Below are 13635 nucleotides of genomic sequence, written 5' to 3'. Positions count from 1 at the left end.
AGTCCGGGATCCACTCGTCTCCCTCCTCCACAGCCCCGCCCAGGTTCTCGTTTCTCACTGCGGCCCGCCCGGGCTCCTCTGCTCTTGTGACCCCCTGCCGCCCAGTCGGGCCCACTCTGCCCTGACTCCGCCCTTCCTGGGTGTCCTCCTCCGTGGCTCCGCCCTCCGGGCCCCGCCTCCTACTAGTGACTCTGTGGTGCCCTCTGGCGGCCTCGCGTGCGCTCCGCGGTTGCCCTTTGCCTGCGGGCCGGCCCACCTCGCGCGGTTGTCGTGGAGAGGGACGCGGAGGCGACGCCACCGCAGGCGGGTCCAGCTGGTGCAGGCGGAAGTAGAGACCCTTGATTCAGGCACCTCCAAGGCAAGCCCCACAGGGTCTGGTCCTGCCTCCTCGCCCCCGTGAGGGTCCCCAGAGTCGCTGCGGACGGCAGAGGCATGTCGGGCGAGGCAAGCGCACCACCCGCGACCTCACCCAGGGCCCCGCGTCCCGGGATCCAGAAATCATCGGGTGCAGTGACCAAGAAGGGGGATCGCGGGGCCAAGGAGAAGCCGGCGACCGTCCTGCCGCCGGTGGGCGAGGAGGAGCCCAAAAACCCTGGTACGTTGGTGACGGGGTTTGGGGGGTTAGGCCTCTAGGCTTCGGCTCCACGCACTCCCACCAGCCCCTCGTCCCTCGGATTAGCCAGACTGGATGGGGCGTCGTCGTTGTGTCAGGCACTAGCGGGCGAAGTAGTAGTAATATACTACCAAATACTGGCAGATAATAATAGAATTTCTAGTGCTAAGGAGTGCTGTGGAAAAGGACTCCACAGGCGGAAGTTCGGTTCAGTTCAGTTCAGTTCAGTTCATTTCGGTCGCTCAGTCGTGTCCGACTCTTTGCGACCCCATGAATCGCAGCAAGCCAGGCCTCCCTGTCCATCACCAACTCCCGGAGTTCACTCAGATTCATGTCCATCGAGTCAGTGATGCCATCCAGCCATCTCATCCTCTGTCGTCCCCTTCTCCTCCTGCCCCTAATCCCTCCCAGCATCAAAGTCTTTTCCAATGAGTCAACCCTTCACATGAGGTGGCCAAAGTACTGGAGTTTCAGCTTTAGCATCATTCCTTCCAGAGAAATCCCAGGGCTGATCTCCTTCAGAATGGAGTTCGGTATGTGAATGTAAATAGCTCCTGGCACGTGGTAAGAGTGTTGTAAGTGGTCACGCTATTGGGTGTTCACGTGTTATTAGGCTTGTTTCTTCTCTGTACTGTGGAGTCCTGCCCTGCCTATTGTGAGGAGGCACAATAGAGTTGATGGTGAGAGTATTTTTATAAACTGCAAATTCACTTGTTCACTCAACAAACATATATTGCACACCCATTTCAAGCGCCCTGCTCCATCCTGGGATATGAATCACAGTTTCAGTCCCAGCACAGTTCCTACAACCCAGTTTGGCAGATGTTTGTATTGAACTTGATCTTAAAGAACCCACACTGGTTTGGGATGCTGACAAATAAAATAAGATGTGCCAATTTGTATGAGAGAAGAGGGTCCAGGGAGTGATGGGAAGATGCAGGGGCACTGCCAAGAGTGACTTTGAGTTTTATAGACATTTATTCCAACAATTACTTTTTTGATGTCTGCTCTGAGGCAGGTCCGATAGAGACAGAATGAGATGGACACAGTCCAGCTGGAATGGAATATACATTCTCTAGGAATCAAACATCATTGGAAAAGTATGCATATGAGTGTGGCTTTTTGTGTTGCAAGTGATAGAACCCCAACCCAAACTAATTATCCACAAAGGGGAATTGATTGGAAGCCTTCTTGATTCAAACCACCACTTTGCATTGAAGACAGACAGGAACTTGCGATCTCTGGACTCACAGAAAAACAACTTGGAGAAAACGCTCTGATATCAGACCTTGGTCAGGTGCCATCTCCTTGTCAGTGCTGGTGGCTGTGGGAGGGGAGCTATAGGAGCTGGAGAAAGAGCATTTTCTAGAAGGAAAAACAAGACAGTTTAGAATCTCCTATAGATATGAACCCAGCCACATCTCACACACACACACACACCCACACACCCACACCCACATACACACCCCACTCTGGCTGCTGTGTGGGAAATGGAGTAGCAGAGGGAGAGAATGGGGGCAGGGAGATGAGTTACGAGGCATTTTAATAGCCCAGGTGAGGGCCAGTTGTAGCTGGAGGAAGGTGATGAGGAGCTGGGTTAGGCTTCTTGGAAAAATACTTCCATGGTAGAAAAAGAGTAGGTGAAGTAGTGGATGGTGGGGGGAGGGGAAGTGAGGGAGGCAGCAAGAATGATTCCATGTTTCTGTACTGGACGTGGGATGGGTTAAAGGGCCATCCATGGAGACAGGCATGCATGAAGGAAGAACGTGTGAGAGATTTCCAAGGTTTGGTGTTGGCTGAGCAGCTGGATGGAAGGGTCTGGAGCAGTGAGATGATGTCAGGTCTGGAGATGTGAACTGGGAGGCGCTGATGTTTGGGTGCATTTAAACCCTGGGAATAAAACAGATTCCCCTGGGGAGGGAGGGAGTGGAGCCAGAGACAGGAAAGGGCTCAGAACCCAGCCTCAGGGATCTTAGAGGAGGAGGAGCTGACAGAGGAGCCAGAGAGGTCAGACAGAAAGGGAGTGATAACAGGACATGGCCACATGGTCACAGAAGCTTTAGCAGGGGCACTGTGGCAGGGTTCATATAGGGCAAAGAGTGAAGGCAGATGCAGGAAGGTTTACAGATTTAGAGAAAACCCCATCTGGTGGCTTCCTTTCAAGAAGCTATGAGGTAAGCTCACAGTGAGCGTGAGGAGGGAGTGTGAGAGGGGAGGAAAGTAGGAGCAAGGCCCTTTCAGGGCTGTGCTGCTCACTGAGTGGCTGCTAGCTGAAGCCCAGATGTGGAATATTTCCATCATCAGGGGCGTGCTGTTCTAGAACGGGGTTCTTGGGTGCTCTCCTTGGCCCATCTTTGGCGTCATCTGTGAACTTGTTAGGGCTTCCCAGGTGGTTCAGTGGGTAAAAAATGCACCTGCCAATGCAGGAGACACAGAAGACTGGGTTCAATCCCTGGGTCAGGAAGATCCCCTGAAGGAGGGCCTGACAACTCACTCCAGTACTCTTGCCTGGAGAATCTGAATGGACAGAGGAGCCTGGCGGGCTACAGTCCATGGGGTCACAAAGAGTTGGACACGCACAGTGAGCTTGTTGGAAATGCAAATTCATGGACTCTGCTTAGACTATGGGATCAGAATCCAGGAGGGATGGGGCTCAGGAAATTCTTAACAGGCTTTCCTGATGATTCTTACAGACAGATGTTAAAGTTTGAGAATCTCTGTTTAGAGAAGATGTTGTGAGTGAAGCAAGGAAGGATGGAGGGGTTCTCCCAGTAGAGAGAGGAGCTTGGGAAAGCAGGCCCCGTGCAGGAGTCAGCCGTACAAGGGGCTTCCTCTCACCTCCCAGTGCCTCCTCTCATTTGCCCTCACCATGCTGAGCACATAATCTCCCAGTGGCCCACACCCTACGCGCAGCATCCCCGCTGTCAGCTGCAGGAATTCTCTTCTCCGGGCACAGCCCCTGCAGCCTGTGGCCTGGGTGATGTTGCTGCAGAGTTTCCAGGCTGCCTTTCAGGCTGGCATCAAGCCCACCCTCTGCCTCCAGAGTCTCCCCTTTGCTGGCACACCCCTTCCCATCTAAAGGAACCACTTCTTGCTGGGAGGCCCATGTAGGAGCAGAGAAGAGCAGGCATCTTTGGGTACTGATACCTCAGGCCTGCAGACCCCTCTGGATGGGAAGTGCTGGGCATCAGCCTGAATTACTACAACTCCTGAATGAGTTAAGATTTCCAAAGCACTTAGAACAGTGTGGGACAGGAGTAGGGGCTCTATCCATGTTTCTTAAATAAAGCCTACCGCCCTGCTTGGGCTCAGTCTGCGCGTCAGGTGGGGGGAGTAGGGGTGGGGGAGTGGGGTGGGGAGATGGAGAGGTCCTTGTGGGTTCCTTCCTTTTCTCACATCAGGCCTGGGCCTCCTTTCCTCGTGTGGCCCTGGGCAGTCCCCACAAGGAAGCAACAGGGGAGGTGGCTGGGCTCGGGAGGCAGAGGTCCCCTCCCCCTAACCCCAGGGAGCGGAGAGCCGGAGTTCTGGAAGCGGCCTTGACCCACGGGGTGGGAGGAGGAGCCGAGGCGCCCGCCTTGTCGACATTCCAAGCCCGTTAGTCCCTTCTTCCAGGTCTCGATTTCCCAGTTTCCTGCCAAGTGTTTTCAGTGTCGGTCTCTAGAACGCATCTTACATATTAAAAATGGCCGTAAGGATGTCTGCCTCTATGGAGGGGCTCCGGGCCGCCCCGAGGCCAGAAGCCCCGCGCAGGCGAGCGTGGGAACGCGACGCTGGGCCCGGATCCCAGGCCGGAGGGGGCGCGGGGCTGGGTGGGGCGTCCTCTGGTCTCTGCTGCCCTCTGGTGGCGGCCTTGGGCTCCAGCCGGCGAGCTCCGCGCGGCTCGGCCCTTTCCCGCCCACTCTCGCCCCGCCCCGGCAGAGGAGTACCAGTGCACTGGCATCCTCGAGGTGGATTTCGCTGAGCTCTGCACGCGGTGGGGCTACACGGACTTCCCCAAAGTGGTCACCCGACCCCGCCCGCAGCCGACCTTCGCCCCTTCGGCCTCTACGTCGGAGAAGCCCACAGTAGGTGAGTGACAGCGGAGCCGCCAGGATGTCTGCCAGGGCCACCGCGTCCATCCCCAGCCTCCCATCGCACGGCGGGCGGAACGGCGGGGACGCAGGGCATTGTGCGTGTGACTGAGGGGGTGGATTTCAAGGGGGTGGGTGGGGAGGCAGGTGTGGGGGGTTTGTTGCTGGGGCTCTCCTGTCTCTCCGTGGGAGCTGTCCCGGCCTCTCTGGCACCTGTAGGTTGGCCGGATCGTGGGGCCCGGGGCGGTGACTCTATCCTCTCCCTCCTTCCCCGGCTCCTCGCACCCCTCCCTGCCTTCCAGATGACCAGCGGCTGTCGGGGTCCTGCAGCCTCAACAGCCTGGAGAGCAAATACGTGTTCTTCCGGCCCACTATCCAGGTGGAGCTGGAGCCGGAGGACAAGTCCGTGAAGGAAATCTACATTCGCGGTGAGGCGTCCTCCGCGCACTGCCCCTCCCACCCGCCGTCCCCACCCCACCGTACCCCTCCGGCCCGAGGTGCCTTCCTTCTCTCTGCAGGTTGGAAGGTTGAGGAGCGGATCCTGGGTATCTTCTCGAAGTGTCTGCCCTCCCTCAGCCAGCTGCAGGCCATCAAGTGAGGGGGCATAGGGGTAGGGGACCGGGGCTGCGGAAGGGGCAGGAGGCCAGTGGGGGCGGCAGGCTCCTATGGGAGAAAGAACGGAAGGGGCATGGAAGACCCTGGGGAGTTGAGGGAAGAGAGGAATGAGGAAGGGTGTGGCTGGATTATCACAGCGGCTGGGAAGGACAAATGGGAAGGAGGTGATGGTCCAGCTGCGATTCTGTGCTTTCCACCGTTTCCAGCTTGTGGAAGGTGGGGCTGACTGATAAGACCCTGACTACCTTCATCGCCCTCTTACCTCTCTGCTCATCCACGCTCAGGTCAGCAGAGGGGAACAGGCAAGCGGGGAGGAGACCTGGGTAGACGGGCTGGCTGGCTGGTCCAAAGGGAGCAGTTTGGGAACAAGGGGGACAAGTTCCAGCTCCTGTGGCCTGGGCTGGCATCCCTGTGGAAAGAGGGTGCTGCTAGTGTCTGTGGGGGTTCTGAAGTTCCCATCTGACAAGCCGTAGAGTCCCCTTTTCTGTCTACACCAGCACCTAAAGAGCCTACCTTTGGGGCCTTATTTCATCTCCTGTTCATCAGTCCTGCCTCCCTGGTTCCTCACTGCCTGGGCTCTGACGCTGAACCAGGGACTGGTTCTTCTCCTACAGGAACTAGCAGTCCTGTGAGGGAGGGTAAAGGGCATAGCAATGAATACTGCAGGGCAGTGTGGGGACTGTAGTGGTGGATATTTTATGGGAGACATGGAAGGCTGCCTGGAGGAGGCGGTTACTAAGCTGAGCCTTGAAGGAGGAATAGGAAGAGGCCAGGCAGGGAACCGGAAGGGGCATTCCTGTATAGGAGGGAGTCAGAGCCAAGTGTGAAGTAATGGCTACAGCCGTGGTTGTTGTAGAAAGAACACAGCTGATTTGGCTGCTCTTTACTGAGGCTCCCCTTGCACCCTTGACTTCTGCTTTACAGACCTTCCCACCATCACCGGCTGGCCTCCCCACTTGTCTTCCGTGGATGGAAGGGATGCTTCTTGAGGGCAGGGCTTTTGTCTCCTTCAGCTGGAGCTCTTTGTTCATTCTATCAGGGTAATTAGAAACAATTTAGCCAGCATGAAAAAAAAAAAACACAACTATTGAATTCATCTTAATGTGTAAAAATAAGTCAGATCAACATAATAAAATAATAAAAAATAAACGCAATCAGGTTCAGATGCTAGATGAGCCAGGCTGAAATGTTGGGCAGATATGAAAGAATTTTTTTTTCCATGGGAGAAATTTTTTAACGGAGAAGTTTACAGCCGTTAGTTCCATGTTTGTTGTGACTTGGAAAAAGACCTCCAACCTGTCAATACTGTTGGAGAAGCCGCTGCCCTGTGGAGGGGTCATGTACTGGGTAACTGTTGCTGTGTAACAAGTTACCACAAATTATAGTGGCTTAAAACAACAAACGTTTATTATCTTACAGTTTCTGTGAGTTAAATCCAGGTGTAGGTTAGCTGGCGCCTTTGGCTCAGGGTCTCAGTGGGGTTGCAGTAAGGCTGTTGGCTGGGGTTGCCGTCATTCTGGGGGGTGCAGGGTGGTGGTGGTGGAGCATTGGGAGCCAAGCTCACTTACATAGCAGCTGATTGGCTGCAGTGCCTCCACTTGTGAGCCTTCCCTAGGTCATCTGGGTGCTCTCACCACCGGGCAGCTAGTACCAGAGAGCACCCCAGCTGGAAACCACAGCCTTTTTGTAACCTAAACTTGAAAGTGACCTCTCATCGCTTTGCCCTTTGCTTATTCATTAGAAGTGGGTCACTAGGTCAGCCACACTCAAGGGGAGAGGGTTACACTGGGGCATGGATACCAAGAAGTGGGGATCACTGGGGTCATCTGAGGGGCTCCTGTACCATCTTAGAGGCTCCTGTCACTAACTCTGGAGAGCAACCCCTTCACATGGCACACTTCTGGATTTCTAGTCTGGAGAAGGGTCACAGATAATTTCCTGTGTCAGGGAGTTGGGGGGTGGGGCATGTTCCCAAGCTGCTCACCAGAGCCCCACCCTCCCTCTGTCCCCTCCCCTCACCTGGCCTCCGTGGTGTCTCTTGGGTCTCAGATCTCCCCCACCCTCAGGAAGGTGTCTCTGGAGGGGAACCCACTGCCGGAGCAGTCCTACCACAAGCTCATGGCAGCAGACAGCACGTGAGACTCCTTCCCCTCACCCCCTTTCTCTGGGCTCGTCCCCCATCCCCAGTCATCCTTAGTTCCCACCCTGCCTTGTCCCTCTAGCACCTCCCCAAGAACCCTCAGTTCCTCCACCCTCAGACCCGAATGGCCCTCCTCATGCCCCCAAGTTTTCCGAGGTTACCGAACCGCCCAGGATCCCAGATTTCCCGAGACCCGCCTTCTCCCTCCCGTTGCCCAGGATCGCGCATTTGTCTCTGCGGAACAACAACATCGACGACCGCGGGGCGCAGCTCCTGGGTCAGGCTCTGTCTACGCTGCACAGCTGCAACCGGACCCTGGTCTCGCTCAACCTGGGCTTCAACCACATCGGGGACGAGGGCGCGGGCTACATCGCAGATGTGCGTGCGCAGCGGGCAGGGTCCCATGCGAGCTGCGGCGCCTGGGGCCAGCCGGCTGGCTCACTGCCCCTCCCCACCCCTGCAGGGCCTCCGGCTCAATCGCTCCCTGCTCTGGCTGTCCCTGGCCCACAACCGCATCCAGGACAAGGGCGCCCTGAAGCTGGCTGAGGTGGGTTTGCAGGATAGGCGGGGCCAGGGAGAGACCCCCGGCTCCCAGTCCCTGCTCCCCGGATGGCTGATGGCGAGGGGCCGTCCCACCCCAGGTCCTGCGCCCCTTCGAGCTGACACATACCGAGGTGGTGGAGCGCCGGCGCCTCCTGCTGGAGAAAGGTTCGCAGGAGCGCTCGCGATCGGTGAGGAGCGCCCCGAGCCGGAGAGCTGAACCGCTTCCCAGGTCGGCCGCTTTCAGACGGCTGGACGTGTCCTAACCCGTCTTCTCTTCCTGTGTTGTGACCGTTTCTCTCTCCGACCTCAGCACACATCTAACAAAAGTTTGGTCTCTAGCCGCAGAGCCACTCCGCTGAGGGCAGAGTGTGTTGGTTAAGAGAAAGGACTAGATTTATAGACCGCAGGGACTTGGAATCTGGCTCATCCACGAAACAGCTTGAGACCTTGGGCGTGTGACTGAACCTTTCGGGGCCCCAGTTTCCTCATCTGTAAAATGGGGATAACTGTGTCTACTTCATAGGATTGTTGAGAGGATTTAAATGACTGAATTCAGCTAATGCACTTGGAAAAGTGCCTAGCACTTAGTTTAAAATGTTAGCTACAGTTTTCTCCCCTCAGTATGAGTCGAAATGCCTTTCCTACCCTCCCACCCCCACCCCCAAACTCATCCCAGGATCCCTCTGCTATTTGTCCCCAAAATGCCCCGTAAGAGTCCCAAACAAATTATGTTAGCATTTAGGCAGGGAGATTTGGATGGGGATGCTGCCAGCCTGATTGCCACCCAGGCACGAGGGAAGGGACACTGCCTTCTTCCTCTTCCATCCTCCTCACCCCCCCACCGCCGCCCCATTTGTGAGCACAGCCTTCCACATCTCGGCACGGGGACTCCAAAACAGAGCGTGACAAGAATCAGCTGATGGGGGTCAGCAGTTTTGCATTGGTGGAGAAGGACAAGACGCAGACAGTGAAGACACCCAAGGGTCTGGGCAAGAAAAAGGAGAAGTCGGGGGTAGGTGTTCTGGGTGGGGGCAGCAGAGTCTTGGGCGCTGGACGAATAGGGGAGGAAGCTTCCCTTGATAAACAAGTGGGGTGGAGGCTGGAAGGCCTTTGAAAGTCCATCTCAGGCCCAGGGTCCTAGTGCCGACCTCTTCCCATATCTGCTTCCCATCCCCCAGAGAGGCAGGACTCTCATCTCTCTTCTTACCTCCTCCACAGGAAGTGGTGAAGAAAGAGGAGAAGTCAGGGCCTGGGCAGTCACCTACACAAGGAACCCCTAAGAAAGAAGACTCCGCAAAGGCAGGCAAGGGGAGTAAGTGCTGGCACCGCCTGCAGGTTGTGGATGAAGGCGCAGCCCTGGGCAGGAGGAGCCGCCTGCCCTGAGCTAGCCTTCTTGTGGATGCTGTTGGAAACCCCAACCAGCCCCACTCACTGCACTCCACACCGGTTCCCTGGGCTGGACCCCTGTGGCTCTGCTCTCGGAGGAGGAATCCCCCGCCCTGCCTGGCTGGAGCCCCCCTCCAGCTCTATTTCTACTGTACCTGAGCCCACAGTGCGAGGAGACCCTTTCCTCGCCACAGCCTTTCTCTGGGGAAACTGGGTGGTGGTAGAGGTCTGCCCTGTGCATTCTGGCTCCTCTTCCTACTCTAGAAGTAACCATCCCTGAGCAGAAACTAAGCAAGGGAAAGGGGGCCAAGACTGGGAGCAAAGAGAAGCGCAGCATCCTCATGGAGTCTGAGGTAGGCTGGGAGAAGTGGGGTGGGGAGCACGTCCCCGGGGTCCAGGCCCCCAGCCCCTCCTGGGAAGGAGTCTCCAGTCCTGTCCTGTGGCAGCAGCCACTTCACCTGGCATTGTGCCCTCGATCCTGCCTGCTTCCTATCCCAGCCTGGGCTTGCAGAGGGTAACAGAGCTCAGCGCCCCTCGCCTTCTATTAGGAGCCCCATTTTTGATCCTTGCCTCCAGTCTGCTCCCCAAATGCCATCTGTTCGTCTCCACCACACCCACAGTTGCAGAGGGGACAGAGCCCTTTGGCCCTGCCAGCAGCTCCCCGGGGAGGGGCAGGGTGTTTTCCTGGTTGTGGCACTGCCTTCACAGCAACTTGAGACCCTCCCCTTTGCCCTTGCAGCCTCCCTTTTCTCTTTCAACATGGACCAACTTGTCCCTTGCTTTGAAAACCTTCCTGGACTGCTGACTCCATAGCGCCTGCCCCCCACAGTGGAGTCAGCTGCCCAAGGGCTATGTGCACTTACGCAGTTACACATGGGCTATTGTGCTTTGCTTTACTGCGATTCAGATACTGCATTTTTTAAATTACAAATTGAAGGCTTGTGGCAACCCTGCATTAAGCAAGTGCCATTTTTACCCCCAACAGCCCTTGCTCACTTTGTGTCTCTGGGCTACCTTTCAATACTACTTCTCTCAGTATTTCAGGTTTTTTCCATTATTATTACAGTTGTTATGGTCATCAGTGATCTTTGATATTACTACCCTGCTTCTCTGAAGGCTCAGATGATGGTTATTATTTTTTTTTAGCAAGGGTATTTTAAAATTAAGGTATATACCTTGCTTTTTTTAGACATAATGCCATTGCACATTTAGACTGTAATATAAACGTAACTTTTATATGCACTGGGAAGCCACTTTATTGGAACCGAACCCACATCTCCGATGTATGCCTGTGTTCCAAGACCTCCCCACCCTAGGCAGGGAGCAGCTGCTGTTTCTCCCCAGGATGACTGCATTTCCCTCTCATCCTGCCTTCAGCGCCATCTCCCTGCAATCCGTTATCCTCATTGATCTCCCTGTTAGAAAATCTTGAACTTGAATGCCAACACTACTTCACACCTCTGCACCTGTTGGCACTTTCCCCTCTTCCTTTCTAAGGACCACACACGACCAAGACGCCAGCTCCCAGGCCATCTCCTGCAGGATAGACTGCTCCCAAGCCTGGCTAGCTGTCCCTCCCGTCTGCCCCGCCCCCACCCCCTGCCCAGTTCTGCTTCCCTGGGTCAGCTCCAGCACCATACTGCATTAGTCTCAACTCTCTGGCTTCCCCGCACAGAGCTGTTTCTTGAGGGTATGGGCTTAATTTATCTTTGTATCTCCAGCACTCGGGACAAAGCCTGGACTATAACCGGCCCTCAAAACATGTATGTTGAATGAATGAATGAATGGCCTGTTGACCAGCTCCCCTCTCCTCTGCTGCAATTAGTATTCTGCCTTAGCAGCTGGTTGGGGAAGGTGCTGAGATGGTCAACCCGCTCCTGGAGCCTGTGGAGCACCGCGATGGCAAAGTTTTCATGCCTGGGAACAAGATCCTCTTGCACCTCAATCTTCTCCGTACGTTTGCCAGTGCCCCCTGCTCTCCTCAGGAGGCTGGCTGGTCCCCCGGCGGCCACTAGGTGGCCCCATGGCGCTCCATGGGGCAGAACCTGGTTCTCCAGTGGCTGGGCATCACCTGAAGGCCCTCTTGCATGGGGCTTTGGGGTGGGGGCGGGTCCGGGCTCTGGGTCAGGCAATTAGAGAGCAGAGAGAAGCAAGATGAAAGACTGAGGGAAGTGAGACAAAAAGGAGAGCTCGGGTGAAGGACCAGGTCGGGTGTTAGTCTGGGCGAGAGAGCTGGAGGAGCAAGGGGTTAGTAGGGTGTCCGCAAGGAGGTGATTGGTGCCCCGAGGCCACCTCGTCTACTCCTTCCGCCAGGAAACCGCATCACAGAGGTGGGGCTGGAGGCCTTCCTCACCGTGGTGCAGTACCAAGCGCAATTCGCCAAATCCAAGAGCGCGTCCAAGGGCCCCGTGGGGCTGCTGTGGCTGTCCCTGGCGGTGAGTCCCCATCAACCTCTCCTGCTCTCTGTTCCCAAGGCAGGCCCTGTAGCTTCCCTGTCCTTTTATCACTACACAGCCTTCATCCCTCTCGCCCTGAGATCGGCAGTCAGGCTCCTTTTCGCCTTTTTTTCCGTGCCCCCCCCAGCCCCTAACCCACCTTATCCTAGGAAATGATTTTTCCTCGGATGATTCACCTTCATTGCTTTTGTTAGCTATCAGCGTGCCCTTTCTTCTTTCAGAAAAACTGCTTCTCCCCACAATGTCCTACGTACACTATGATCCAGGAGTTGATGCTGCCAAGGGACCCCATCAGTAAATGCAAGCACAAAGAGGAGGAGCCCGTGGCTTCTTCCACCTAGCCCCACCCCCTGCTTTTCCCCAGAGATTCTGGGCCCCGGAAGTGCCTCCTTTCCACGAGTGGGCTGGACCTCCCTGGGGAAAGCTCAGATCATTAACAAAGTCTATTGCTGTACTCCTTTCCTTGAGGTTGTCTGAAAGCTCTGTCCCAGAACTGCTCAGAATATTTAGACTTTATGCCTGTTGAAAGTGTGTTAATATGGCCAGAAATGGCCAAATCGCTTTATGGTTCTGGTGGGGGGTGATCTCAGCCCTTCTGCTTGTGGCGGGCCAGGGGCGTTGCTCTCCCACCTCCTCAGGACCTAGTTCTTGCTTGCCCAGCCTATAGTCGCCCCCTCCTCCACCACCAGAGGACATGTGATATGCCAGGGTTTGCAGTGTCTCTGGACTTAAGAGGCAGAAGGAAAAGTCTCGGGAGAGCAGCCAACAGGCACAGTGGGAGGGAAGAGTGGGTGGGGCAGAAGCATGGAGCCCAGGCTCCACCATTCCACTTTCTCCGACCCCGTTTCCCCTCTGGACTGGTTTGGAGAGGCAAGGGCGCAGCTTGTGAAAGCATGCTGAGCTAGTGCGCTGCTCTGTTTGGAGAGGGTGCTGAGTCCCTCATCACGTCTGTAGCAGAGGCGGAGCGCTGAACGTGGACCCTGACAACACTGCCTACTGCCGCCAGCAACCTGAAACCAGAGCCACCCAGACGGTGCCGGGGCAGGAGAGGCGGGGGCCCTGACTCCACCCTTCAGTGCTGCATCCACCGAGATGACCTGACCATGCCTCCGGAGCCCAGGGCTGGCTTCTGGGGAGCTGATGTTCACTCTTCCGGGAGCTGCCCGAGAAGTGTCCTTCTTCACCTCTGAGCACGTCTAACCTGGTCACATCCTCTCGACCCCCACTCCGCTTTCTGTTGCCTCAACAGAGATCTGCTCTCTGTGAGGCTCTGTGGCCCCCACAGTCCCCTCTCTGCCTCCAGCCGCCAGCACTGCTGCTTGGCCTCTTGGCAGCTGGCTGCTGAAGGGAGCAGGGTGCAGGAGCAGCTCTTTGAATCTGCAACGCTGAGGACATCACAGGTGCTTGGCGATGACCTGTCATCCCAGCCTCTCCTGTGCGTAGCAGGAGACACTTATCTCAGTTTAAACACTGAGGTAAGTCTGAAGCCTTCTAAAGCTTGCGTGGAGCCTTACAGCCCATGTCCTCATCCCTACACTTTATCAAGAATGGGTCACGTATTCATTCTGATGCCCAACCAGACCGTAAGCTCCTGAGGTCAGCACTCAGCATTATGTTGGGTTTAGGAGGTAAAAAAACAGAGGGGAAAGAGAATCTGTCCCTTAGTCCAACAATGAGAGCAAGAGAGGAGGTCTGAATGGTTATAGTCCTGGGGGCGTGGCCGTGTCTGACAAGCTGCTTCCGGAGGGTGTCAGAGCCTGCCAGAGGACTCGGACAGCATCTGGCGAGGCCTCTGAGATGACCCTCCCTTGT

The 13635-nt window shown here is 56.0% G+C and overlaps 1 protein-coding gene across 1 annotated transcript; it reads left to right on the top strand.

Annotated features, from left to right (window-relative positions):
• The first annotated feature begins 432 nt into the window (after positions 1–432).
• Positions 433–12164, top strand: LRRC71 (leucine rich repeat containing 71). The gene is made up of 16 exons (XM_052637794.1): positions 433–595; positions 4532–4681; positions 4986–5111; positions 5202–5277; positions 5505–5582; positions 7365–7433; positions 7657–7816; positions 7902–7985; positions 8080–8169; positions 8847–8993; positions 9200–9293; positions 9632–9720; positions 11089–11130; positions 11206–11320; positions 11681–11802; positions 12045–12164. Exons 1-16 carry the CDS (start codon positions 433–435, stop codon positions 12162–12164), a joined length of 1725 nt encoding a protein of 574 aa, XP_052493754.1.
• Positions 12165–13635: the final 1471 nt, after the last annotated feature.

The sequence above is a fragment of the Budorcas taxicolor genome, chromosome 3 (genome assembly GCF_023091745.1).
Source record: "Budorcas taxicolor isolate Tak-1 chromosome 3, Takin1.1, whole genome shotgun sequence".
Classification (NCBI taxonomy): Eukaryota; Metazoa; Chordata; class Mammalia; order Artiodactyla; family Bovidae; genus Budorcas; species Budorcas taxicolor.
This window is presented reverse-complemented; position numbering and strand designations above follow the sequence as displayed.

Bases quoted from the DNA above. Each gene is read 5' to 3' on its own strand.
- LRRC71 (XM_052637794.1), top strand. From the start codon at position 433: ATGTCGGGCGAGGCAAGCGCACCACCCGCGACCTCACCCAGGGCCCCG. The intron at 7,434-7,656 runs GTGAGACTCCTT...CCCGTTGCCCAG, and splicing joins CTCATGGCAGCAGACAGCAC to GATCGCGCATTTGTCTCTGC. The intron at 7,817-7,901 runs GTGCGTGCGCAG...CCACCCCTGCAG, and splicing joins GCGCGGGCTACATCGCAGAT to GGCCTCCGGCTCAATCGCTC.